At 43.3% G+C, this 26,523-nt stretch overlaps 1 protein-coding gene across 2 annotated transcripts in view; it reads right to left on the bottom strand.

The window, feature by feature from the left end:
• Positions 1–26,523, bottom strand: part of ABTB3 (ankyrin repeat and BTB domain containing 3) — a 379,618-nt gene that overhangs the window by 10,226 nt on the left and 342,869 nt on the right. For both annotated transcript variants that reach the window (XM_082255199.1, XM_082255198.1), the window contains 3 exons: positions 26,112–26,247; positions 23,147–23,367; positions 4,055–4,233 (listed from right to left, as the gene is read on the bottom strand). In XM_082255199.1, coding sequence (XP_082111325.1) covers positions 4,055–4,233; positions 23,147–23,367; positions 26,112–26,247 — 536 coding nt within the window. The remainder of the gene's footprint in view (positions 1–4,054; positions 4,234–23,146; positions 23,368–26,111; positions 26,248–26,523) is intronic.

The following is a 26,523-nucleotide window of genomic DNA, read 5'->3' as shown; positions in this document are numbered from 1 at the left end:
CTTCACCAGGGGTATTGCTTCAGGCTTTGATGCCCTCTAGGACTGGGGGTGTCCTTGACATATCTAGAAAATGCAGTAAAAGAAAATAAAGTGCAGCGCTATAAAATTACAAATAGTGCATAAAATCATTCACATTAAAATGTATAAAATGCACATATTAATGTGAATGATTTTATGCACTATTTGTAATTTTATAGCGCTGCACTTTATTTTCTTTTACTGCATATTATAGGTTTTGGTAGGTTTGACCTATCCTGGTGTACAGCTGCTTACCCATCCATTTGATTTTAAGCGCTGAATTTTTATTTTTATTGTATATCTAGAAAATGGAAAGAAAAGAGAGAGCACCAGCCTAGTGAATTATCCACATGAATTTATTGAAGATAAAAATAATAAAAACTACTCACAAGCATGGGATAAATGTATGCTTAGACCAGTCAATCTGCGTGGTCCCCCCAAGGTCTGGAGACTCCAAGCTGCGGAAGATTGGCTGGTTTAAGAGTACTTTTATTTCATGCTTGTGAGTAGTTTTTATTATTTTTACCTTCAATATGTTTTTTGTGGGATAATGCGCTAGGCTGGTACGCCCTCTTTTCTTTCCATTTTCTAGATGCTCTATGTGAACCTGGGCGATGCTATGGGCACATCTACAGTATTAATTTCCAACTAAAGCTGAAAGATCTGACATACCCCCACATCCCTTTATTAGAAGTGCACACCTCACTGCCTATAAAAGGGGAGGGCTGCTGATCACACCCCTGAATTTCATCTAAGAGTCACATTTTTGAAAGGAAACACAGGTGCGGTGAATGGAAGCACACGCATATGTATGCTATTAATGCAAATGTAAAATCCTGCTTTTAAAAAAAAAAGGTGGGAGCAACAGTTTTTTTTTTTCAAATGAGACACACAACGTATTTTTTTTTTCAAAATTGTCCCCAACACGCCTAGTAATTTTTCTGTAAGAATATATACTGCATATGCTGTGCGTTGTACATCCAGCTCATGTTTGCCATGCTGAGAAGTTATATCATCAGTAACCCTCCAACGGCTGAAGAGATCAAGTAAATAGATAGCACTGGACTCTAGGCTTGTCACATTGGTATTTATACAGCTCTTACAACCCATGCTGCAGCACTTTACATATTGTACATTCACAGCAGTCCCTGCTCTCCCTTGCATACATACAAATACTAGGGGTAATTTAGACAGGAGCCATTTAACCTACCAGCAGGTCGGTCTTTGGGGTGTGGGAGGAAACCCATACAAGCACAAGGAGAACATGAAAACTCAATGCAGGTAGTGCCCTGGTTGGGACTCAAACCAAGGACCCCAGTGCTGCAGGCAGCAGTGCAAGCCACTAAGCCAGTGAGCTGCCCCTGTATCGGGTTTACCTGATATGCCACTGTTACAAATACCAATAACCCTCAATTGAGTCTATATACATTGTTTTCCATTTTAAGCCTTGATGAAGGGGACATTTTTGGGCCCCCGAATTGCATTGGCTTCCCCTTTTTGATCTTCTATTTGACCCTATACTGGATCAAAATTGTATTTGAACCATTAATCTGTGGTTAGGAGCTTCAATCCTAGATCAGCAAAGGCTGAAGAGAACCATTGCAGGACCCAGAAGAACCAGTAGGAAGGACGGTTGTGTGGCAACTGAAGCCCTGACCTGTCACATGACCTGTCACTTGATTTACATGTCAAGTTAATAAGGACAATTTTAAAATATAAAATCAGTTGTGCTGACCTTCCGGATCTAAGAAAAAAAAAGTAAATCTGTCATACAAGAATTATGGGAGCTGCCACCAATGGCCTCCTAAAAGTGCTAATAGCTGAAGATGCTGTTATAGCAAATGTTTGATTTGCACAACATTAGATTCAGAACCAGGACAGGCTTCCTCTTAAAGTTGCAAACTGGAATTTAAAAAAAAAGTGAAACTCACTCAAGCTGATGCTGAAACTTAAGTAAACTTTTGATATGTTTTCAGACTCACTAAAGTATAGAAATAGCTGGAGCACCACGAGCCGCCCAAATATAAACTCCTTTTCAGCGGCAGAAGACTCTCTCGTGTAACTCTTATTGTTAGTAGTAAAACTGATTAAATTTCACTCCAGAGCACCTCTCACTGCTACCGTGGCAGCACTTGTAATTAAAAACAATCTGGATCTCGGCGAGGCATTGGAAGTCTAAGGGACCTCAACTAGATAGCTGCACTAGAAAACTTGTTTTCTTCCGAGCAGATTAAGCCTTTTTGTTCCCTCAGTAGACCCGGATGAAATGAGGGAAAGAATAAAAAGCCCCACCAGGCTAAGCACTGGGATAACTGCCAAAGATAAAGTTGGAAATTGCCTTTAAAACCGCAGCTGTGATGTGAACTTTGTGAAACCTGGAATGAAAAGGCAAGTGCCTTCCCCAAAGGCCTGTAATGAGATGATTGCGGGAAGGAGGAGACACCGACGATAAAAGAACATCATGGCTGAGAATATTAATTAATTAAATGAATTAAATGGAAACAACAGCCTCTTACAGTTTTATATATATATATATATATATATATATATATATATATGTAAACACACACACACATATAGAATATAGGTAATATAGGCTCTGCTTAAATGGAATACCATTTTTTATTTCTCATATTTATTATGATCAGGTCAGAAAAAAATTTGTAAAATTACTTCTTTAGTACCAGAAATATTTATGTGGCATATGTAGATGTATTATTTTTACTTCAGGCCAGCAGATGGTGCTGTAGGGTCTATTTCAAATGATTAGCAGGCTGTCTTTCTCTGCCTTGCTGAAAAAGTGTGTCGTTTACAGAGCACACTAGCTCAACCTCTTTTTACATTTAAATGAGCCAGGGCAGTGGCTCATCTCCCTTTTCATTACTTTCCTGACGATTTAGGTTGCTTTTATACCAAGTTTCAAATGGAGAGACAGTCTGAAAAAAATAAACGTATGCTGTGCAAGCCCTTTAGAAAACCTATTATAGATTGTGGCGACAGTAACCTTTTATTGATAGTATTTTTCTAAAACAACAATTTACATAAAGAGCAACAACATAGACAGAGTATCACTTTAAGAATGTATTAATGTTCAAAAGAAAAAAACTGACCTTAAATCACCGTTTTCTTCCTTTGATGTAAATAATACTGATGTAGCACCCCTGCCCTTGGCTGGGTAAACTTAGTGCATGGCTTGCTCTAATCAGCTAAGCTGAAAATCATATTTTAGTTCTGATCAGGTCTATCCCTAAACCTGGTGGCTGATTGCTTCTGCCTGCATCTGGAAGAATGTTCCAGATATAGTGCAGGAGGGTCAGTCCTATCAATATTTTTTTGACCTTAGCTTATCCCTGGAACAGACACGCAGAAGGTATGGCTGAGATAAATATTTAGGAAGGTCACCTTCATTTGACAGCACTGGGCCCATCACCAATAATGGTGGTGACACAATAACAGAGCACCATGGAAGGAAAGGTAGTGTGTTCTGCATGGAAGGAGAGGCATTAAAGGAATTAAGCAACCTTCACCTTTGCAGTGGTGTCTCCCCCTGCACTGCAAGGATTAAATGTTTGGTCCGGGGTGCAGCGATAAGCTGTAATACTTACCTTATTCTTTGCTCCAGCAGGGTCCCTCCAGCTGTGTCAACCGGTCCTGCAAAGCTGGACCTTGGTTACATGCTCTCCTCCTCACCTACAATGCAAAATGGCCCTGCACTGTAGGTGATGAACCCCATGAACCACCTATAGCCTGGGCAGAAGAGAACAGTGCTGGAGATAGGAATAGGGTAAGTAAAACATCTTATCCCTGCACCACTAAATGAAGGTCCACAGTGGCAGTTTCCATATTTCTCCTAGTACAGTTACAGATAGGCACAGTTATAATGACATACTGTACATAATTATATTGCGACCCTACGAAAAGGGAAATCTAGGAGGCTGGTTAAGAACGAGAGAGGGATGGAAAAAGGAAAGGATAGAGAAAGGCAGAATGTTCATTTGGGGAAAATACAATGAGGAATGACACAAATTCTACCTACCTTGCTAGCTTTTATTATCTCAAACATGAGTGGCAGCCCTTGTGTCACCAGTTCCTCCGTATATTCCTCCTCCTGAATAGACTTGAACTCTTTAAGCAAACACTGGATTAGTGGTCGCCTGTGCTGGTGGAAAGAAATGCGCAGAGATTCCAGCCATGTGTGAAGAGTCCAAGGGACACCTGAAAGGGAAGCAACAAATACATGTATGACTGGCTATGACGCTGTTTATCTATACTGTATGACCAAAGGTTTGTGGACACCTGATTGTAGGAAATCCCATTCCAGAACGATGAGCATTAATATGGAAGTGACCTTCCCCCACCTTTCATCTTTATTAGTCTCCACTCCTATAAGAAGGCTTTCAACAAGATTTTACAGTATGTCTGTGGGAATGTGTGCCCATTTTGCCAAAAGGGTGTGAGGGCAGGTAGTGATGTTGGACAAGTAGACCTTGCTCACAGTTAGCATTCCAATTCACCTCAAATGTGTTCAGTAGGGTTGAAGTCAAGGCTCTGTGCAGGCCAATTAGGTTTCTACACTAGGGCTGCTGAATATTATCGCCGAATCGATGCATCGCGATGCGACCATTCGCGATTCTGCATCGATTCGGGGTGGTTGAATAATCGATTACCTAATGACGTCACTTCCGGGGGCGGGGACAGAAGTGACATGGTGGCGCTGGCCGGGCTTGGGGGATACGGAGCTCCTCCTCGCGGCGTGGGGGAGGAAAGCGGAGCTATCAGTGCTCTCTCTGGCCCCGGGATACACACGGCATGTCCACTTAGCACGCTGCTGCCCGACCGCCCACTCTGACAGCCTGGCCGCCCGAAGTCGTGGCCTTCCTAGCTCGGTACACTTCTGGTAGCGGTGCGGTTCTCGACAGACAGCCTGAGTTGACCGCAGGGGAGCGAGGAGGCCCTGCTTTCCGCCTATACCGTGCACTGCACTAGTCCGAGCTCCAAATTCCCGACATGAGGCTCATCACCCAGGACCTGTCCGAGCCCTACTCCATACACCTACCGCTACTTCATCCACAACTGGCTGCAGCTCTGCTTCCTGGTAAGTCGGGGCACTACAGGGCCCAGCATTCCTCCTTACCAGGGCCTGCTATAATACAACTAGGAGCACTACAGAGCCCAGCATTCCTCCTTACCAGGGCCTGTTATACTACAACTAGGGGGACTACTACAGACTCTGTAGTCCCCCTAGTTGTTGTATAACAGGCCCTGGTAAGGAGGAATGCTGGGCTCTGTAGTGCCCCTAGTTGTAGTACAGTAGGCCCTGGTAAGAAGGAATGCTGGGCTCTGCAGTCCCCCTAGTTGTAGTACAGTAGGCCCTGGTAAGGAGGAATGCTGGGCTCTGTAGTCCCCCTAGTTGTAGTATAACGGGCCCTGTTAAGGAGGAATGCTGGGCTCTGTAGCTCTGTACAGAGCCAAGCATTCCTCCTTACCAGAGCCTGTTATACTACAACTAGGGGGACTACAGAGCCCAGCATTCCTCCTTACCAGAGCCTGCTATACTACAACTAGGGGGACTACAGAGCCCAGCATTCCTCCTTACCAGGGCCTACGGTACTACAACTAGCATCAGGTAACTCTTCTAACCTGATGTGGCCTGCTCTAAAGGGGGATCTATGAGGGGACCTGCTCTACTAAAGGGGGATCTATGGGGGGACCTGCTCTACTAAAGGGGGATCTCTGGGGATGCTGGCCTGCTCTAAAGGGGGATCTATGGCGACCCTGCACTAAAGGGGATCTATTCCATAGATCCCCCTTTAGAGCTCAGTTCCCCCAGGCCCAGGCTCCCCATAAATCTCCTTTAGAGCAGGGTCCCCATAGATCCCCCTTTAGAGAAGGGTCCCCATAGATCCGCCTTCAGAGCAGGGTCACCATAGATCCCCCTTTAGAAAAGGGTCCTAATAGTAATCGTGATGCATCGTGATGCATCGCGGAATCGAATCGTATCGAATCGCGACCCTAATAAACGTAATCGCATCGAATCGTGAGGTAAGTGAAGATGAGCAGCCCTATTCTACACACAGAACACATCAATCCATGTCTTTTCTTTCTAGGTTGACTTGTTGGTAATTCATCTATGCCCCTTCAATACATGAGCTTGTTGGTCATCCTATTCCAAAATCATGGACAAGAAGGTGTTGTCCACCCCTGCAGCTGTAACAGCCTCCACTCTTCTAGGAAGGCTTTCCACAAGATTTTTGTCTGTGGTAATTTGTGCCCATTTGTATTTGCATTATAGTAACTCAACTCAATAATTTGGAGGGCTGCCTACATACTTTTGGACATGTAGTAGATGTTAAAGTCTGGTGACCACAAATTTTCAGACATATACAGGGGTGTACTTGTTTAAGGTTGAAGCCAACGAGTCAGTATGGCAGCTAGTCAACCTTATGGGAAACGTTCCCAAAAGAGTGGAAGCTGGTATAGCTGCAAATGGAGGGGAGGCCAACTCCATATAAATGGTCAGGTGTCCACAAACTTTTAGTCATTTATGTGTGTACAAATAATTTTTTTTCATTTTTTTTTTATTATTTAATTATGGCAAAGCTTCTCGGATACAACATATCAAATTATCACAGTATAGCTTCCTGTTTAAAAAAGAGTATAGTGAATAAGCGCTAGTTCATAGATATAGTAGATAGATATAGTTCGCTAGATATGAATCTGACAGGAAAACAAAAAATGGGAACTATGTAAAGGGTTGCAGACCAAATGTACAATGCATCCGAAAAGTATTCACAGCTCTTCACTTTTACAGCCTTATTCTGAAATGGAATAATTCATTATTTTCCTCAAAATTCTACAAACAATACCCCATAATGACAACATGAAAGAAGTTTCTTGCAAATGTATTAAAAAAAAAAAAAAAAAAAATCCCATATACATAAGTACATAGACCTTTGAGAACGTCATCTGTGATGAAACGCGTAAGATCACGGCGTGCTGACGTCATCCCTTTAGCGTCCAGGAAGTGCGGACGAGCACAGCCGACCGGCCGTCGGCTTTCTATATGCAAATCCATTTTTTCCTGCATGTGAGTGTTTTACTTTATATATATGTTATATTATATAAGTCATTTGGATTTACACTATGGAGCTCCCCTCTCTGTTTTATGCTGGTGTTACCCATCAGGGATTGACACTCTGAGGAAGTTGTGTGGAGCCAGTGAATTATCTCCTCATTACCTGGGCTTACTTATGTGCATTACAATGGAGGTCTGGTAAGAGGTGTTATGATCGGTGGTGGCCATTATTTTCATATCAATGTTTTTGGACTATATGAGCACTATATCTGTATTCTGGTAAGGAGTACCTACATATGTCTGATTCATCTATCAGTGACTCTTTTTGGATATTACTAACCTTTGTGTATATCACCTTGGTGATCTGGTAAGCTGCGTTGAGATTGGTGGAGGTGTTTAATTATCAACTTACCTGTCAGCAACTTATTGATGAGCACTATTCTTCTGCACTTGGTAAAGAGTATTTGCATGAGCCTGATTCACAAGTGGTGTTATTCACCGGTGGAAACATTTGCACTATTTGTGAATGCATCACATTTTTTTAAAATTTTGTTTGTGGTTTTACGCTATGGCGTTTTTTTCTTTTCTTTAATTTATGAACACCATACACGTTATCTTCTGGGAGTTCAACAGGCGATCCCCTCTTGTGGTTAAGGTCATCAGGATTGCTGTTGTGGATTCCCTGCATAATTTATTTCACTTTCTGGTAAGCATATTACCATTGGGAGGCGTGGAATAATCATCATATGATTCTACACATCACTATTCACTTTTGAATTAATCGATGGACATTTATTTGTTATCATACTGAACTTTCATAGCGCGACTTTTTTATATATGTACATAAGTATTCACAGCCTTTGCTCAGTACTTTGTTGAAGCACTTTTGGCATCAATTACAGCCTCAAGTCTTTTTGAGTATGATCCTACAAGCATGGCACACCTATTTTTGGGCAGTTACTCCCATTCTTCTTTCCCGGACCTCTCAAGTTCCATCACGTTGGATGAGGAGCGTTGGTGCACAGCCCTTTTCAGATCTCTCCAGAGATGTTCAATCGGGTTCAAGTCTGGGCTCTGGATGGGCCACTCAAGGACATTCACAGAGTTGTCCTGTAGCCACTTCTTTGTTATCTTGGCTGTGTGCTTAGGGTTGTTGTCCTGTTGGAAGATAAACCTTCACCCCAGTCTGAAGTCCAGAGCACTCTGGAGCAGGTTTTCCTCAAGGAGGCCTCTGTAAATTTCTGCACTCATCTTTACCTCTATCCTGACTAGTTTCCCAGCTCCTGCCATTAAAAAACATCCCCATAGCATGATGCTGCCACCACCATGCTTTACAGTAGGGATGGTATTGGCCAGGTGATAAGCGGTGCCTGGTTTCCTCCAGACATGACACTTTCCATTCAGGCCAAAGAGTTCAATCTTTGTTTCATCAGACAACAGAATTTTGTTTCTCATGGTCTGAGAGTCCTTCAAGTGCCTTTTGGCAAACTCCAGGTGGGCTGTCATGTGCCTTTTACAGAGGAGTGGCTTCCGTCTGGGCACTCTTCTATACAGGCCTAATTGGTGGAGTGTTGCAGAGATGGCTGTTCTTCTGGTTCTCCTCTCTCCACAGAGAAATGCTGGAGCTCTGTCAGAGTGACCATCGGGTTCTTGGCCACCTCCCTGACTAAGGCCCTTCTCCCCCGATTGCTCAGTTTGGCCGGGTGGCCCACTCTAGGAAGAGTCCTGGTGGTTCCAAACTTCTTCCACTTATGGATGATGGAGCCACTGTGCTCATTGGGATCTTCAATGCTCCAGAAATGTTTCTGTACCCTTCCCCAGATCTGTGCCTCCATGCAATTCTGTCTCGGAGGTCTACTGACAATTCCTTGGACTTCATGGCTTGGTTTGCGCTCTGACGCACTATTAACTGTGGGACCTTATATAGGCAGATGTTTGCCTTTTCAAATCATGTCCAATCAACTGAATTTACCACAGGTGGACTCCAATCAAATTGTAGAAACATCTCAAGGATGATCAGTGGACATAGGATGCAACTGAGCTCAATTTTGAGTGTCATGGCAAAGGCTGTGGATTCTTATGTACCATGTGATTTTTCAGTTTTTTATTTTTAATAAATTTGTAATGATTTCAAACAAACTTCTTTCGTATTGTCATTATGGGGTATTGTAGAATTTTGAGGAAAATAATGAATTGAATCTATTTTGGAATAAGGCTATAACATAAAAGTGGAAAAAGTGAAGCACTGTAAATACTTTGCGGATGCACTGTATGCAGCTTTGCATGAACCAAATAAAGACTTCTGACTTTATACTGACTTGCCTGATCTGCCTATTTATTCTATTTATTCCAGGTCAGTTACTCAGAGGATATTGAAGCCACTGCTCAGCACAACAGCCAGGCAAACAACATTTTCAGAAAGGGGTCAGCAATTACAGTTTAGGAACGGTTTACTTCAAAATATATATACAGTATATATCTCACAGCAGGAGTTTAATATCCTCCGCCTCCTCTGTTCTCTCCACAGGTCTCATCATTTGAATTTAGTGTCAGATCATCTCACAGGAAGTTCCATTTAAGCACAGCAGGGAACCGATTTAAACACCTGCGACCTGCACCCGTTTTTAAATTTAATTCTGAAGTCTTCAATTACAAGGGTTTGTAGATTGTACGGAAAAGCAATTTACATGGAGCACAGGGATGTTCAACTATAAATGTAACTCTGTTAGTGGAATTAAATTATAATGTAACGCTTCATTACACACCACAAAGGCACGGATGGTCACATACACATTCTCTTTATATAGAAATATGTAAAGGGTAATTTTAGGAAGTCTTGAGGAACATATTAGGAGCACCTGTCTTTTTTAAAGTGATACTAAAGTCTAATTTTATTTCATTTTAAAATAACAAACATGTTATACTTACCTGCTCTGTGCAGTTACATAGTTACATAGTTACATAGTTAGTGAGGTTGAAAAAAGATATCCGTCCATCCAGTTCAACCTATGATGTGTGTGTGTGTTTGCTGTTAACCGTACATTGTATACCCCTGTATGTTGTGGTCTTTAAGGTGCCCATCTAATAGTTTTTTGAAACTATCGATGCTCCCTGCTGATACGACTGCTTGTGGAAGAGAATTCCACATCCTTACCGCTCTTACAGTGAAGAACCCCCTACGTACTTTAAGGTTAAACCGCCTTTCCTCTAGTTTTAGTGAGTGGCCACGTGTCTTATTGTATTCCCTTTCTCTGAATAGTTTGTTCCTTATGCTCGGGTCGCCAGTACAGTATTTGTACATTGATATCATATCCCCCCTCAATCGTCTCTTCTCCAGAGAGAATAAGTTCAGTGCTTGTAGTCTTTCCTCATAGCTGATGTCCTCCATTCCCCTAATTATTTTTGTTGCCCTTCTCTGGAATCTTTCCAGTTCCAGCACATCCTTCCTGAGGACAGGTGCCCAGAACTGGTCAGCATACTCCAGATGTGGCCGGACCAGAGTCTTGTATAGTGGGAGAATATTCTCTTTATTTCTGGAGTGAATCCCCTTTTTTATGCATCCCAGTATTCTGTTGGCTTTGCTTGCAGGGGCTTGGCATTGCATGCCACTGCCAAGCCTGTTGTCCACCAGTACCCCCAGGTCCTTTTCCATCTTAGACTCACCCAGAGGTTCCCCCCTAGTGAGTAGCTTGCTTTCTGGCCCCCAAGTGCATTACTTTACATTTTTCAACATTAAACCTCATCTGCCATGTAGTTTCCCACCCCGTTATTTTGTTCAGGTCCGCTTGTAAGGTTTCCACATCCTGCCCAGAAGATATTGGCATGCTTAGTTTAGTATCATCTGCAAATACTGAGATTGTACTAGATATCCCCTCCTCTAGATCATTTATGAATAAATTAAACAGGATTGGTCCCAGGACAGAACCCTGGGGGACCCCACTTTCCACACCCGCCCAATCCAAGTACTCCCCATTAATCACCACCCTTTGCACTCTCCCCTGGAGCCAGTTCTCTATCCAGGTACTCACCTTATGGTCCATACCTACCTTCCTTAGTTTGAACAGTAAGCGTTTGTGGGGAACGGGCGTTTGTGGGGGCAGTTGGTTTTGACCTTCCTCTTCTTGGGTCCCTCTTCGGTGCTTCTGGCTCCTCCCTCTTGCTGAGTGCCACCACAGCAAGCAGCTTGCTGTGGGGGCACCCGAGCCGCTGCTCTGAGTGTTCCTTCAGACACAGAGCTGTGGCTCGACCCCGTCCCCTCTCTTTCCTTATTGGCTCACTGATTTTGATTGACAGCAGCGGGATCCAATGACGCCCCACTGCTGTCTCAGCCAATGAGGAGGGAGAGTCCTGGACAACCGAGACTCCCATGCAACATCGCCAGATCGAGATGGGGCTCAGGTAAGTATTAGGGGAGCTGCTGCACACAGGTTTTTTTAAATCTAAATGCATATAATGCATTAAGGTAAAAAAACCTTCCGACTTTAGAACCACTTTAAGACCAGAACTTTTTCTGACACTTTTTTAAGTAAAAATCTGTATTTTTTGCTAGGAAATTACTTAGAACCCCCAAACATTATATATATTTATATATATATATATATATATATATATATATATATATATATATATTTGTTTTAGTAGAGGCACTGGAGAATAAAATAGTGGGTTTTGCTATTTATTTATTATAGAAACAGTTTTTATTGCAATGTATTTATTTATTTATTTTTATTTTGCGCAGCATTTTTTGGAATACAAATTTTCTAGAACAAATAAACTTTATTGAATTTTAATGCACACAAATGAAATAGAATACCCAATTTTTGGTAACATATAAAATATGGTGTTATGCAGAGTAACTAGATACCTAACATGTCACGCTTTAAAATTGCGCACGCTCGTGGAATGGCGACCTCATTTAATAAGCTCTGGAGCAACTGCACTTACAAAGTGCACAGTCTATTTGCCTTTAGTAAATCAACCCCATATAATTCACATCTGTACACAACAGTGCAAAATGTAAGGTTAATGCACATGTTGGTGTGTGTGTTGCTGTAATACATTTGAAGACATACCCTTTTTATGCGAGCTACCACAATGCAAAATGTTCATGTGCTCTTAGATAATTTAGATGTATAACTAAGCGCTTGCCCTTTTAAAGTTTATTAAAAAAAAACCAAGTGTAGTACATTTCTCCAATATTTGCACAGTTCCTCATGTTTTATCCCTTTAATGACCCTTGCAAATGCAGAAAATACTTGATCTGCCAGAAATGCATTCAGCTCCTAATTTCCTGTTGTGGGCTGACAACACAACTTACTTTGCAAGGTATGGTGTCAGTCCTGCTGAGTTATTTGCTGAACCACAGAATACCTTCTTCTCCTTTATCCTGCACAACAAGGTGTTTTCTAGTTCAAATAAGAACTTGTAGAGCCAGATAAATCCCTTTAAAGTATAACTATTGGTATTTTTTTCATTTTGGATAGAGTAAGGGAGGGTTACAACACCTGTTTATTTTTGCTATCCGTGTCCCATTGCGGAGATTTACCTTCACTTCCTGTCCCATAGCCAAACAGGAAGTGAGAGGAAATCCCTGCAAATTAAGGGAATCTCTTGGGGTCCCCCAGGTCACCAGAACTAGTTTCCCCCTTAGAAGAATTCCCTTCTAGTACTTTTCTTGGGACAGCCCAACGATAACGGTAAACAGGACAAATAGAATGGGTGAATTACCCTAACGGCGATATAGACAGCAATAAAACTGACAGATGTTCTATTCCCTCTCCCCTCTATCCAAAAAAAAAAAGTTTTGCTTTTAGTTATACTTTAACCACTTGCCGACCAGCCTTCGCACATATACTGGGGCAGGTCGGCTCTATTACGCGAAACATTGTACCTATATGTAGTTTCATTTACTAGCCAGTGGGGGCATGGGCATCAGAGGGGGAGCCAATCAGCAGGTGCGGCGGACGCGATTTCCGCTGGCCACAATCGATCGCTTCCCACAGAGACAGAACGGCGAACGGCAGACTGCTGTTCTGTCACAGATGAACACAGGGATCCTGTGTTCCCGAATAGCATCTCTATGTTCATCTAGTGCAGGGGTCTTCAAACTATGGCCCTCCAGTTGTTCAGGAACTACAATTCCCATCATGCCTAGTCATGTCTGTGAATATCAGTTTTACAATGCCTCATGGGATGTGTAGTTCCGCAACAGCTGGAGGGCCATAGTTTGAGGATCCCAGATCTAGTGAGTCCATCCCCCACACATTTAGAAAGTAACCCCTAGGGACACACTTAACCCTCTGATCGACCCTGGTTTTAACCCTTTCCCTGCCAGTGTCATTAGTACAGTAACAGTACATATTTTTAGCACTGATTACTGTAGTAATGTCACTAGTCCCCTCAAAAGTGCAAAAAGTGTCAGTTAGGTGTCCGATCTGTCCGCCGCAATGTCGCAGTCCTGCTCAAATTACTGATCGCTGCCATTACTAGTAAAAATAAATAAATAAAAATGTCATAAATCTATCCCCTAGTTTGTTGATGCGATAACTTTTGTGCAAACCAATCAGCATAATACACTTATTGGAATTTTGTTAACCAAAAATATGTGGCAAAATACATATTGGCCTAAAATTTTGAAAAAAATTGGATTTTTTAAAATTTTTTATTGTCTGTGTTTTTTTTTTTCCAAAATGGCGCTTTTTTTTTGTTTATAGCGCAAAAAAAAAAAAAAACACAGAGATGATCAAATACCACCAAAAGAAATCTCTATTTGTGGGAAAAAAAGAGGACATCAATTTTTCTTTGGGTACGGCGTCGCACAACCATGCAAGTAAAGCAGTGCCATATCGCAAAAAATGGCCTGGTCATTAAGGGGGTAAAACCTTCTGGTCCAGAAGTGGTTAAGGGTGTTTTTAAGATAAAATATAGATTCACCGAAATGACCTTTGAAAGGCCCCTGCATCCATCCTCAGAATATACATTTTACATTTTAAAATACCGACTAGTCAAATGGAGTTTGTCTATCATCACATTTTTTCTTAGTGATGAATTATGCAAAACTAAGCTTAATAAATGGAGCCTAAAGAGCGAAGCAAACCAAAAAGCCACTGGCAAACTTCCCTGTGTACACCGCTGGTATGCACTGTCCCCCAGCAGCAAATGTAGTGAACGCCTCATTTATTGCCAGAAGGGGTACAGTTGCCGCTCACAGAAGCAGGTTACTGAAATGTAATAACTTTATGATACTTCTAAGAATGCAGGAAATGAAAGATAGAAATATGAATAGATTTGAAAGAAAACTGCTGTCTGATAAATTGCATGAAAGAAATGTCTTCATGGCCTATAGTAACCAGATTATACCCAACAGTGTTACAAGAGTAGTAAAAGGCGAGCTCAATGTACCTTTAGACAAGGGATCCTCAAACTACGGCCCTCCAGCTGTTGCGGATCTACACATCCCATGAGGCATTGTAAAACTCTGACATTGAGAAACATGACTAGGCATGATGGGAATTGTAGTTCCCAAACAACTGGAGGGCCGTAGTTTGAAGATCCCTTTAGACCCTGTTCACACCTGAGCCTTTTTCAGCTCGTAAAACGCTCATCTCTGAAGTCTCATAATGCCCAGCAAGCAAAATCCCATTCATTTTAATGGCCGCTGTTCACATATAAGCATTTTGTCGCCTGAAGCAAACCCCTGAAGCTCAGAAAAGCACATGAGCTCCTTTTTGGCAGATTACATGCATTTTTGTTAGATTTCAATGCCTTCCTCCAAACACCTGCAAAAAACGCCTGAAAAAACGCCAGAAAACTATACGCTCAGGTGTGAATGGAGCCTTAGATCCCTACTTAACTATTTTTGCAGTCAAATCTGAGAAACCCTTACTACATGGGGGTTCCTCTCACAGAGCATAAACTTATTTAAAAAAAAAAAAAAAAAGATTGCTTAACTTTCTATCTGTTTTTTTTTTTTTCTTGGCAGCAGGCTTATACATAGGATGCCATTGACAGCTTTCATTGTTTAGAATAGTTTGCAATGTGTAATTAGGAGACAGAATGATTTTTTTTAGCCACTTGCCGACCGCTCACTCGAGCTCTACTGTGGCAAAGTGGTTAGTTATCTTCCAGCGACATAGGCCTACGTCGCTGGACTCCTCCCCTTGTGGGCGGTGCTCGCCCACCGCCGGAGGCTCGCGCGCCGCCGGAGGCTCGCTCCCGCTGTATTCATTCACAGCGGGAGTCGGGCCAGGGGAGGAGCGGCGGTGATCGCCGCTGCTCTTCCCCGATCGTCAGGGAATCGAGTTTGGAGATCCGCCCGCTTGTGTAAACAGAGCGGGCGGATCTCCTAAGTGACAGGCAGGGACAGATTGCAGTGCAATCTGTCCCTGTGTCACTCAGTCACCTCCCCCCACACATGTTAGTAAGCCCCAGGCATACATTAACCCCTCCCTCTCCAATAAAATTAACCCCTTCCCTGCCAGTGTCATTTGTACAGTAACAGTGCATATTTATAGCACTGATTACTGTAGAAATGTCACTGGTACCCCCAAAAGTGTCAAAAATGTCAGTCAAGGGTCCGATCTGTGCGCCGCAATGTCGCAGTCCCGCAAAAAAAATCGCAGATCGCCGCCATTACTTGTTAAAAAAAAAAACACCAAAAATGACAAAAATCTTTCCCTTAGTTAGTAAACGCAATAACTTTTGCGCAAACCAATCAAAATACACTTATTGTGATTTTTTTTTACCAAACATATGTAGCGGAAAACAAATTGGCCAAAAATGTAAAAAAAATTTGATTTTTACATTTTTTTGGGGGGAATTTCATATAAAAAAATGAAAAATATTGTTATTTTTTCAAAATTTACGCTCTTTTTTTGTTTATAGCACAAAAAGTAAAAATCGCACAGGTGATCAAATACCACCAAAAGAAAGCTCTGTTTGTGGGAAAAAAAGGACGTAAATTTCGTTTTGGTACGGCGTCGCACGACCGCGCAATTGTCAGTTAAAGTGCCAAAACGCAAAAAGTGGCCCAGACGTAAGACAGAAAAATCCTCCGGTGGTAAAGTGGTTAAGTGCACCAACATACAATGTATCACCCAAGCCTTAAGCTCCTTGTTAGGAGAGGTAGTGTGCTCTATCTAGTGAACTGATAATGAGATCTGCTGGCACAGTACAGACAAGAGTTATTTGATGGTAAACATAAGTCCCCAGTCCCCTTCCTAACATTATATAGAAGGTAAAAGCTAGGTAAAAGCCTTCTGGTGACAATCCTGCCTTTCCACCCTTCCTCTGCAGGATTAAGGCATTTATTTTTTTATTATTATTATTTAAAGTCTGCCCCACCTCCCTACGCGCGTCACTTGTCTTAGGCGAGTAATGTGCACGCTGCTCAGGTCACGTATCCAGGGAGGCATAGCCTTTCATTCAAAAACTGGAGGGGGCGGACCTAGCGGCGGGTCATAAAGAGGCCCACCCGCTGAACCTGGAGGAGCCTGTGGGCCTTTCGATGACATCAAAGAACAGGGCGGCGTGGGATGGAGCTGTGGCCAGGCATGAGAGAATCTCAGCGGGTCAAAGCTGGATCCATTGGATGGGTGAGTATCTGAAATGTGCAGATACCACCATCAGGTAAGTAGGACCAACAAAATAAGTCAGCCGGAGTTCCTCTTCAAGCAAGTAAAAATTGGATTTTTGTCTTACTGTAAAATCCTTTTCTCTGATGTTCATTGACTGACACAGCTCCAGAATCTTCTTGCCCATTGGGTTAAGCTGCCCCCTACAGGAGTAGGACACTAGACAGGAAAAAGCTTTACCACACCTATGGGGCAGTCTCAGGGGGTATCCTCCCACTTCCTGCTATAGGCATTCATTTTTGTTGCAAGCAGTGTCAGAAGAAAAATAATCCAACTCAATAGAGGGGTGGTTGCTGTGTCCATCTATGAACATCAGAGAAAAGGATTTTACTGTAAGACAAAAGTCCAATTTTCTCTTTCGTTCATTGACGGACATAGCTCCAGAATCAAAACAAAAAAACTATCAGCGCAACAAAAAACGCTCCAGAATCTTCTTAACCATTGGGATGTCCCAAAGCAGTGTTAAACATGAGGGGTGGGAACAGCAAAAAATTCCCAAGGCTAAACAGTAGCCAACCAGGTAAGATAGAGCTTAACCAGGAACAACTGGAGCTCACCTGAAAACAATACACTCTCAAAGAGGATCAGGTCCTCTTAAACAGCAGCCTGCAAAACTTTGTGGCCAAAAGCAGCATCTGCAGATGCCAAAACAACCACTTTATAAAATTTTGTGAAAGTGTGCACAGACAACCAGGTGGCCGCCGTGCAAACCTGCATCACTGATGCCTGATGACGCCTTAGAAATGCACCATAACAGGAAAAGGAGGACAGGCCTGTACCACCGTCTGTCTGATCCATCTGAAAATTATCACGGCAGACGCTGCCAACCTTTTTCGAGGTCCATCCATAAGTACAAATAGTGAGTCTGATTTCTTAAACGACTCGATAGCCACTAGGTACACCCTGATCACCTGGACCACATCCAGAGAATGCAAGGCAATCTCCTTAGGATGTTTAGCCTTAGGACACAGGGAAGGCAACACCATGTCTTCAGTCAGATGGAAAACTAAAAACAACCTTAGGAAGAAACGACTGACCGGGACAAAGCACCACTTTATCTCTGTGAACCACCAGGCCAGCTCCGACACTCTGCATTCAGAAGTAATAGCCACCAAGAAGACCACCTTCTGGGACAATATGAGCAGAGGAATCCCACAAATATTTTCAAAAGGCGGTTTCATGAAAACCAAAGCACCAAATTGATGAGGCAACGGAGACGGCACTGGAGGAGCCAAGTGGAGAACCCCCGGAATAAAGGTACGCACCAGGAATCAAAGAATGCGTGGCCAAAGGATGTTGAAAGAAAACCGCCAAGGCCGAAACCTGGCCCTTATTGGTACCCAAGGGCAGACGCTGCTCAACACCTCGGTGGAGGAAAGCCAAACTCCAAGGCACTGGAAAGGAGCGGGGGTGAACACCAAGAGATTATCACCACGCAAAGTACGCTTTCCAAACACGATGGTAAATATTCCTAGGAGGTAGATTTGCTAGCTTTTAGCAGCTTGGGAATCACCTATTCAGACAACCCTCTATCCTTGAAAGACCCACAGTGACAGAAATTTAGAGGGGCTGGGGAGAAGGGAGGGGAACCCGGGGGTCTGACCCTCCCAGGGAGGGGCCCAAATTCACCCTGAAAGGCCAACGGGAAAGGGGGGGGGGACATTACTTACCATTCCATGGAACCAGGTCGGCACCGCTCCAGGCAGACCACCTCTCCATCGGAATGGGGGTGCTGCGGGCCAAGAGGCACGCTGCGACTCAGGCCTGGACCAGGTCGTATGCGTCCTCATGAGACGTTTAACTCACAGGCCAACCCCCGTCCAGTGGGGCTATGTCGTGGCCGACCTAGCGCAGAGCTGAGGTCTGCACGCGCTCGCTGGCTGGACTGGGTAGACCGTAAGGATCTAGAATATCCAGTCCGTTGCCCAGTCCAGCAGTAGTTCAGGAACAGAAAATAACAAAAGAGGAAACAAATCTGTTTAAAAAAGAAAAAAATGCAAGGACCAGAGATTCCAGCAAGGAACTAGGACCTTACTCGTGACTAGGCAGAAAAAAAACTGAATGCCTATAGCAGGAAGTGGGGGTATACCCCCTGGGACTGCCCCATAGGCGTGGTAAAGCTTTTTCCTTCCCAGTGCCTACTCCTGTAGGGGGAAGCATAACCCAATGGTTAAGAAAATTCTGGAGCAGTGTCCGTCAATGAACAAAAGAGAAAAGGTAAGCAGCAATCTAAAAAATATTTTTTAAGGTATGCTATTCGAATGGGAATGCATAACAAATATTAAGCTGGTGTAATCTCAGTAGGCTACTAAAGAGGAAATAAACTCTAAATTTCCCAGTAGGTGTGGCAGTTCACTAAATGCCTTTCAGTGGTCATGTTCAATTAGGTGCAATTGCTCCTATGTTGAAATTATATAAACAAAGAAGGATTTTAACTTCTAAAATTCCTATAAGGGCGTTCTTTGAGCATAATGTTACATACTAATTTTACCTACCTAATGTCCTGATTTTAGTACGGCAGTGCCCAATTTTGTATTTCAAGAAGGGTAGTGTCTGGGTAAAAAATGTGAAATTTGTGGCTTGGGAAAACTCTACCTGCTTTAATTTAATGTTAGGGACACTGCTCTATGCTTTATGCAAATTATAATTTTCTCATTTTCCTAAATAATTTATTTAAATAACAGTCAGCATAATTCGCATGTTATCAACTATTAAGAGTACAATTAAAATTTTATTGAACAAACCTCCTAAGGCTCCTTTCACACGGCCGCTCCGTGTGTCCGCAAATCATCCAATCCGTTTGCGGATGATTTGCGGACATAATGTAAGTGAATGGCACTGCAGGTGTCAGCGGAATACCATCCGCTGACACCCGATTTTCCTCCATTCAGTTCTGTTCCGTTTTTACAAATGGAACAGAACCCTATTTTTTCTTCCGTGTAAAACACGGAAAGGAAGGAAAATCGGATGTCAGCGGTGTCATCCGCTGACATCCGCAGTGCCATATACTTACATTATGTCCGCATATCATCCGCAAACGGATGGGATGATATGCGGGCACACGGAGCGGATGACAGAAATGTCATCCGCTCCGTGGTAAAAAAAAAAAAGTCCCGCAGCGGACCTTTCACACGGAGCGGCCGTGTGAAAGGAGCCTAACGATAACAGTATTTTTTTAAACATAAAAATTTACAATGCACTGTTCCAAATTATTACGCACAGTAAGTTTCAAAACACTTTATAGGTTGTAAAGAACTGAAAATTGTCATTTGTTGTGTTTGCAGCATATTTACTGAAATCAAAAGCTATTTCAATCAAACTTATAACAAAAGTTTAACTTTTTAAACATTTTAACAGGTCACGTTACATTTTAACATAGGACCCCTTATTTGATAGCAGCTTCATGAGTCTTGCATCCATTGAACTTGTGAGTTTTTGGACAGTTTCTGCTTGAATTTGTTTGCATGATGTCAGAATAGCCTCCCAGAGCTGCTGTTTGGATGTAAACTGCCTCCCACCCTCATAGATCTTTTGCTTGAGGATGTTCCAAAGGTTCTCAATAGGAATGAGGTCAGGGGAGGATGGAGGCCACACCATGACTTTCTCTCCTTTTATCCCGATAGTAGCCATTGATGCAGAGGTATTCTTTGTAGCATGAGATGGTGCATTGAAATGCATGAAGATGATTTTATTACGGAAAACATAGTTCTTCCTTCTGTACGAGGGAAGAAAGTGGTCAGTCAGAAACTCCACATACTTTGCAGAGGTCATCTTTACACCTTCGGGGACCCTAAAGGGGCCAACCAGCTCTCTTCCCATGATTCCGGCCTAAAACATGACTCCACCACTGCCTTGCTGATATCCCAGCCTTGATGGAACAGGGTGGCCGTCCACCAACCATCCAATACTCCATCCATCTGGACCATTAAGGGTTACACGGCACTTATCAGTGAACAGGACTATTTGAAAATAAGTCTTCATGTATTTTTCTGCCCAATGCAGCTGTTTCTGCTTGTGATCATTGGTTATTGGTGGCCGAATAGAAGGTTTATGCACAGTTGCAAGACTCCTTGATGTCCGTGGGACTCCAGAGGCACCAGCAGCTTCAAATATCTATGTAATGGTATTTTAGCAGCTGCTCTCTTGATCCGATGCATGGATCTGGCAGAAATCTTCCTCAATGTGCCTTTATCTGCACGAACCCGTCTGTGCTCTCAATCAGCCACAAATCTCTTAAAAGTGCGATGATCACGCTTACGTTTTCGTGAAATATCGAATGTTTTCATACCTCATCCAAGGCTTCGAACTATTTCACTCTTTTCGGCAGCAGAGAGATTCTTTTTCTTCCACATATTGCATGAAAATGGTGCTCTGCTTAATAATGTGGAGCACCCTCCTTTAGTAGTTTTTCCTTACGTAAATTGGGCTCACCTGGCAATCTAATTATCACAGGTGTCCGAGATTGTTTTCAGTGATCAAAAGAGACCTGAGACACCATGCCATCCATGAGTTAAACTGAAAAACAAAATATTTAATCTTTGTGACACTTAAATAGAGTTTGCATAATAATTTGGAACAGGGTGTATACAGTTCTGCCACACAGCACAGCCATGTCTGCTAGGATAGAACATCTGATCTTGTTCTGCTGTACAGTAGGTCCAGTCCCTCTGCTAGCCTGTTACTGGACAGTGAAAGGAAAAGCAGCTGACTTTCAAATTCATCCTTCTGTTACTCTGCTATTCCTATCAGCATGCTCCCTGTACTGCAGCACAACTGACTGCCTCCCTGTGTTGCTCCTCACTTTCCCAGGCTGAGCTCCCCTGGGAAAGTGAGGAGCAACACAGGGAGGCAGTCAGTTGGGGAAGCTACCAAGCCAATTTCAGGTACTTACACTGCTCGCATTTATAAAAATTCACTTAATAATGTATTAATAAAGAGCTGCATTCATTTAGGTATTTTATACCTGCCCTAAAGTGGTTGAAACATGAACAAAGCATACTCTTCTATAGTGTGTACTTGTCTAATTTAAAAACACCAAGTGCCATTTCTGTCTGCTGCCCCGTTCCTCTGCTATCAGCAATAATCACTTTTGACAAGTATTTTGGACACCAAGAGAAAAAAGGTGACAGGGCGGGACCTCCAGCTACCTGACAGCCTCAGCTCTCTTCCTGTATGGTAACAAACATAAAAAAGTAGGCTGCTCTCTGAGTAGTGTAAACCTCTATCGACCTTGGCCCCAATCATGCAGCTACTGAGAACTTTTAACTCGGCATCGCTGGATAGCTTCGGCCTTGCAGCCCCTTACAAGACCAGGTAGTCTAAGACCACTAGAAACAAAAAACAGACACATGGGCACACCGGTCTAGTGCATTATCTTCTAAAAGGTTTATTTAATTAAAAAGGTATAAAAATACTAACAAACAAGTTCTTCTCAGAAAGCTCTGAGGAAGAGGCCAAGCCTCGAAACGCGTAAGCCTTTCAAAGCTTCAGAGGACGGTACCCTTATCCCCCTTTTTTCTAAACACTCAGATAAGCTTTATAAATTCTGCACTTTCAATGGATGTAGAGAAGAGAACACTACAGATAAACTTGTACAACTTATGTAGGGGAATTTGTTTCATCTCTGTGTATCACCTAAGGCGAGTCACTTCACTGTATATATTTAAGGGCTTACAGTCACTTTAAGTTCTGCCTTAAGGGCTCTTTCACACAGGCGGACCGTTCAGATCCGCCTGTCAGTTTTTTTGGGGGATCTGAACGGTCCCCCCATGCATCTCTATGGGGCATCGGATGTCAGCGAGACATGTTCACTGACACTTGATCCGATCCGTCAAATCTGGACGGATGGAAACCCTATTTTCCATCCGTCCAGCGGATGGGATCGGATGAGAACGGACTGATGGTCCGTTCCCATCCGATTCCCCCATAGAGATGTATGGGGAACTGACAGCTGTGTCTCCGCACACATCGCGGAGAACAGCTGTCATCCTCCTGCTCAGCGGGGGATCGGCGGATCGATCCACCACTGAGATAAACGGAGTCTGTCCGACGGACGGATAGTGTGAAAGGGGCCTAAGTCTCAGGCCTTCTCACCATGGTGCGGTTAGTGTAAACAGCAGTGCCGACACTGCAACATTAGGTGAAAGTGTACAACTGTAATAAAAGGCAGTTGATCCATGAATGAGAGTACAAAGATGCACACCTATCACTTGTGACAACCAGCAAAACCTGGAAAAATAAGTGCAGTCAGAAAGCTAGCAAAGCATAGTGATGAAATAGGACAAAGGGAAGGCTATAAAAAAAAAAAAAAAATAATAAAGAATGTAGTAGAAACAAGTAAATAAACCTAATATTGAAGTAAAATGGCTGACACACACATCTTACTGCTAATGCAAAACAGTAAATCAGACAATATACCAACCCAAACTCCTGATATCAATGGTCACATCCACATATCCGTGTTCTGCACTGTGGTACATGGCCTCCTTCAGGGCCTTCAGCTTGGCTTTGCTGTTCCGGCTTGGACACAACGGAGTGTTTGCTGTCTCGGCCAAATCCGATCCTTCCGCTAGAATCTCCTCCAGAGATAAGATATCACTCTTGTCTTTTTCAGGCTGGGAAAGCAGCTTACGAAATACATTCCTGAGAAGTAAATCAAGGACATGCTGAATGCAAGATGACAGGTCCTCCCATGCACAATATTAACATGTTTCCCAATGGAGATTAGAAAAACCAAGGTTATTTGAGCTAACGTGCAGATAGGACTGAAGAAAAAACCTGAGCAAGCAATGTATGAATCCAAATGTCCTCACCAGAAGACAATCTGCATGTACAGTATGTATGGGGTTCTACCAGAAGCTCTGATTTCCTCCCATAATCCAAAATGTGCTGGTAGGTTAATCGTTTTCCAAAGCTGTCCCTATTGCGTATTTGTCTGTATGATTGTGGAGGGGACAATGGGCCTTGGTCACATATCCATGTTTAAGTTGTATAGGCTCCTCTCCTGTACTGAAACTGCTTATGCCTCTTTCACACGGGCACACCGCCCGACGTAGTCCGTTCTGCTCAGCAGGGGATCCATCCACCGATCCCCACTGAGCAGGCGGATGACAGCTCGGTCTCTGCTCTGTGTGCAGAGAAGGAGCTGTCAGATCTCCGCTGTCCTCTACGGGGAGATCGGATGAAAATGGGCCGTCTGTCCCTTCTCATCCGATCCCATCCGATCCTCCAGACAGATGGAAAATAGGGTTTCCATCCCTCCGGATTTCACGGACAGGATCGGAATCGGATAACAGTGGGTGTCAGCGGAGATGCAAAATCTGGTGCAGCTCTGCATAGAAACCAATCATCTTCCAAGTTTTACCAAAGCTTAATTGAACAAGCTGAGGTTAGAAGCTGATTGGCTACCATGCACAGCTGTACCAGATCTTGCACTCTCCAGTGTGCAGAGAAATCAGAGCAAGGCCCCTTTCACGGAGATGTCTTCGCTGACACCCGCTGCCCCATAGGGATGCATGGAGCATCCGATCAGGTCCGCCTGAAAAACTGACAGGAGGATCGGATCGCCCCGCGTGAAAGGGGCCTTGCTCTGATTTCTCTGCACACTGGAGAGTGCAAGATCTGGTACAGCTGTGCATGGTAGCCAATCAGCTTCTAACCTCAGCTTGTTCAATTAAGCTTTGGTAAAACTTGGAAGATGATTGGTTTCTATGCAGAGCTGCACCAGATTTTGCACTCTGCAGTTTTAGTAAATCAACCCAATAGCATCCACATCTAGTAGCTTACACTACTGAGAGTTCACTGAGGGTTCTTGAGAGGTGTACTTATGGTACTGTGATGTTTTCAGGAAGCCATGTACAGTGGCCAGCCAGTCCCCCCCCCCCACTAGTCATAATCTACCTGATATGCATAGAAAAGCACAGAGACCCAGGATGTCATTAGATATTATCTTGTGTGTCTGGAATGCATGAGGTTGTGCTCGTTCCCGAGATGCAATAGTGTAAGCTTAGCAAAAAATGTGCCTACAGAACACTGCAAAAGGCCTTAGACTGGTATTTCCTTTACAAAAAGACTAGTTTAGATATATCTCATATACCACAAACACCTGGACTAAATAACCTGAAGGGGTGTGCACTATATTACCAAAAGTATTGGGGCACCTGCCTTTACATGCACATGAAGTTTAATGGCATCCGAGTCTTAGTCTGTAGGGTTCAATACTGAGTTGGTCCACCCTTTGCAGCTGTAATAATTTCAACTCTTCTGGGAAGGCTGTCCTCAAAGTTTAGGAGTGTGTATATGGGAATGTTTGACCATTCTTCCAGAAGCCCATTTGTGAGGTCAGGCACTGATGTGGACGAGAAGGCCTGGCTCATAGTCTCTGCTCTAATTCATCCCAAAGGTGTTCTATTGGGTTGAGGTCAGGACTCTGTGCAGGCCAGTCAAGTTCCTTCACCCAAAGCTCGCTCATCCATGTCTTTATGGACGTTGCTGTGTGCACTGGTCCAAATCATTTGGTGGAAGGGGTTATGGTGTGGGGTTGTTTTTCAGGGGTTGGGCTTGTCCCCTTAGTTCCAGTTCTTTGTTAGGAAACTCCTAAGGCATCAGCATACCAAGACATTTTGGACTATTTCATGCTCCCAACTTTGTGGGAACAGTTTGGGGATGTCCCCTTCCTGTTCCAACTTGACTGCGCACCAGTGCACGAAGCAAGGTCCATAAAGACACGGATGAGCGAGTTTGGGGTGGAGGAACTTGACTGGTCTGCACAGAGTCCTGACCTCAACCTGATAGAACACCTTTGGAATGAATTAGAGGGCAGACTGCGAGCCAGGCCTTCTTATCAAGCATCAGTACCTGACCTCACAAATACGCTTCTGGAAGAATGGTCAAACATTCCGATAGACACACTCCTAAACCTTGTGGACAGCCTTCCCAGAAGAGTTGGAAGTTGTTATAGCTGCAAAGGGTGGGCCAACTCAACATTAAACCCTACGGACTAAGACAGGGATGCCATTAAAGTTCATGTGCGTGTAAAAGCAGGCGTCCCAATATTTTTGGCTGACTTGAGTTTACATATATGCAAATTGGATGTGTTTTACACCGCATCCAATTCGCATAACATGTGAGTGTGACTGGTTTTCAATGGAGCCAGTTCACACGTTCAGGGCAGCTACAGTGCGAATTTGAAAAGGGTCCTGTGCGATTTTGGATCCGGTTCAGGTGCAAATTCAGGGAAAAAATTGCACCTGAATTGCACCTGAAAGGGTGAACACAAACACACAGGATACCAGAGTGCAAACCCAGCCTAGGTGATGCTGATACTTTTTATTGTTTTAAGAAACAAAAAGAAAAACATTATTAGGAGATTTTATCAGTACATTTACCTGTGCCCATGTGCAGCAGCCTGGCTAAAAGAGTTCATGTCTCCTTGAGGGGCTGAAGAAATGCCATTTCTGTACATAGTGCCTACCATGGGATCTCCTCCTCGTTCTAGCAGCAAACTCACAAGCTCAAAGTTCCCTGAAAAAACATGAAAGAAATGAAGAGCTCATTAAAAGATAAAAAGCAAAACAAAACCAGCATTTGGTGCAATAGTCACAATCAATACTGAGTCTTCTCCTGCAGTACTTTTTTCTGCCACTGGAGTTCCTCAGTCTGATGGCCAGCATTATTCAACCCACTTCTTCTGAGCCCAGTTCATCCGGACCTACCCCAGTCTGTGACTGACAACAAACGAAGAAGCAGCACAATGATGAAGCAATTTCTCTCTGATTTCTCATTCTATCAGTGTGCTCT

Source organism: Pelophylax lessonae, assembly GCF_965119305.1.
Source record: "Pelophylax lessonae genome assembly, chromosome: 4".
In the NCBI taxonomy this organism is placed as follows: Eukaryota; Metazoa; Chordata; class Amphibia; order Anura; family Ranidae; genus Pelophylax; species Pelophylax lessonae.
The sequence above is the reverse complement of the archived record's forward strand: the minus strand, read 5'-3'. Positions and strand labels throughout refer to the sequence as shown.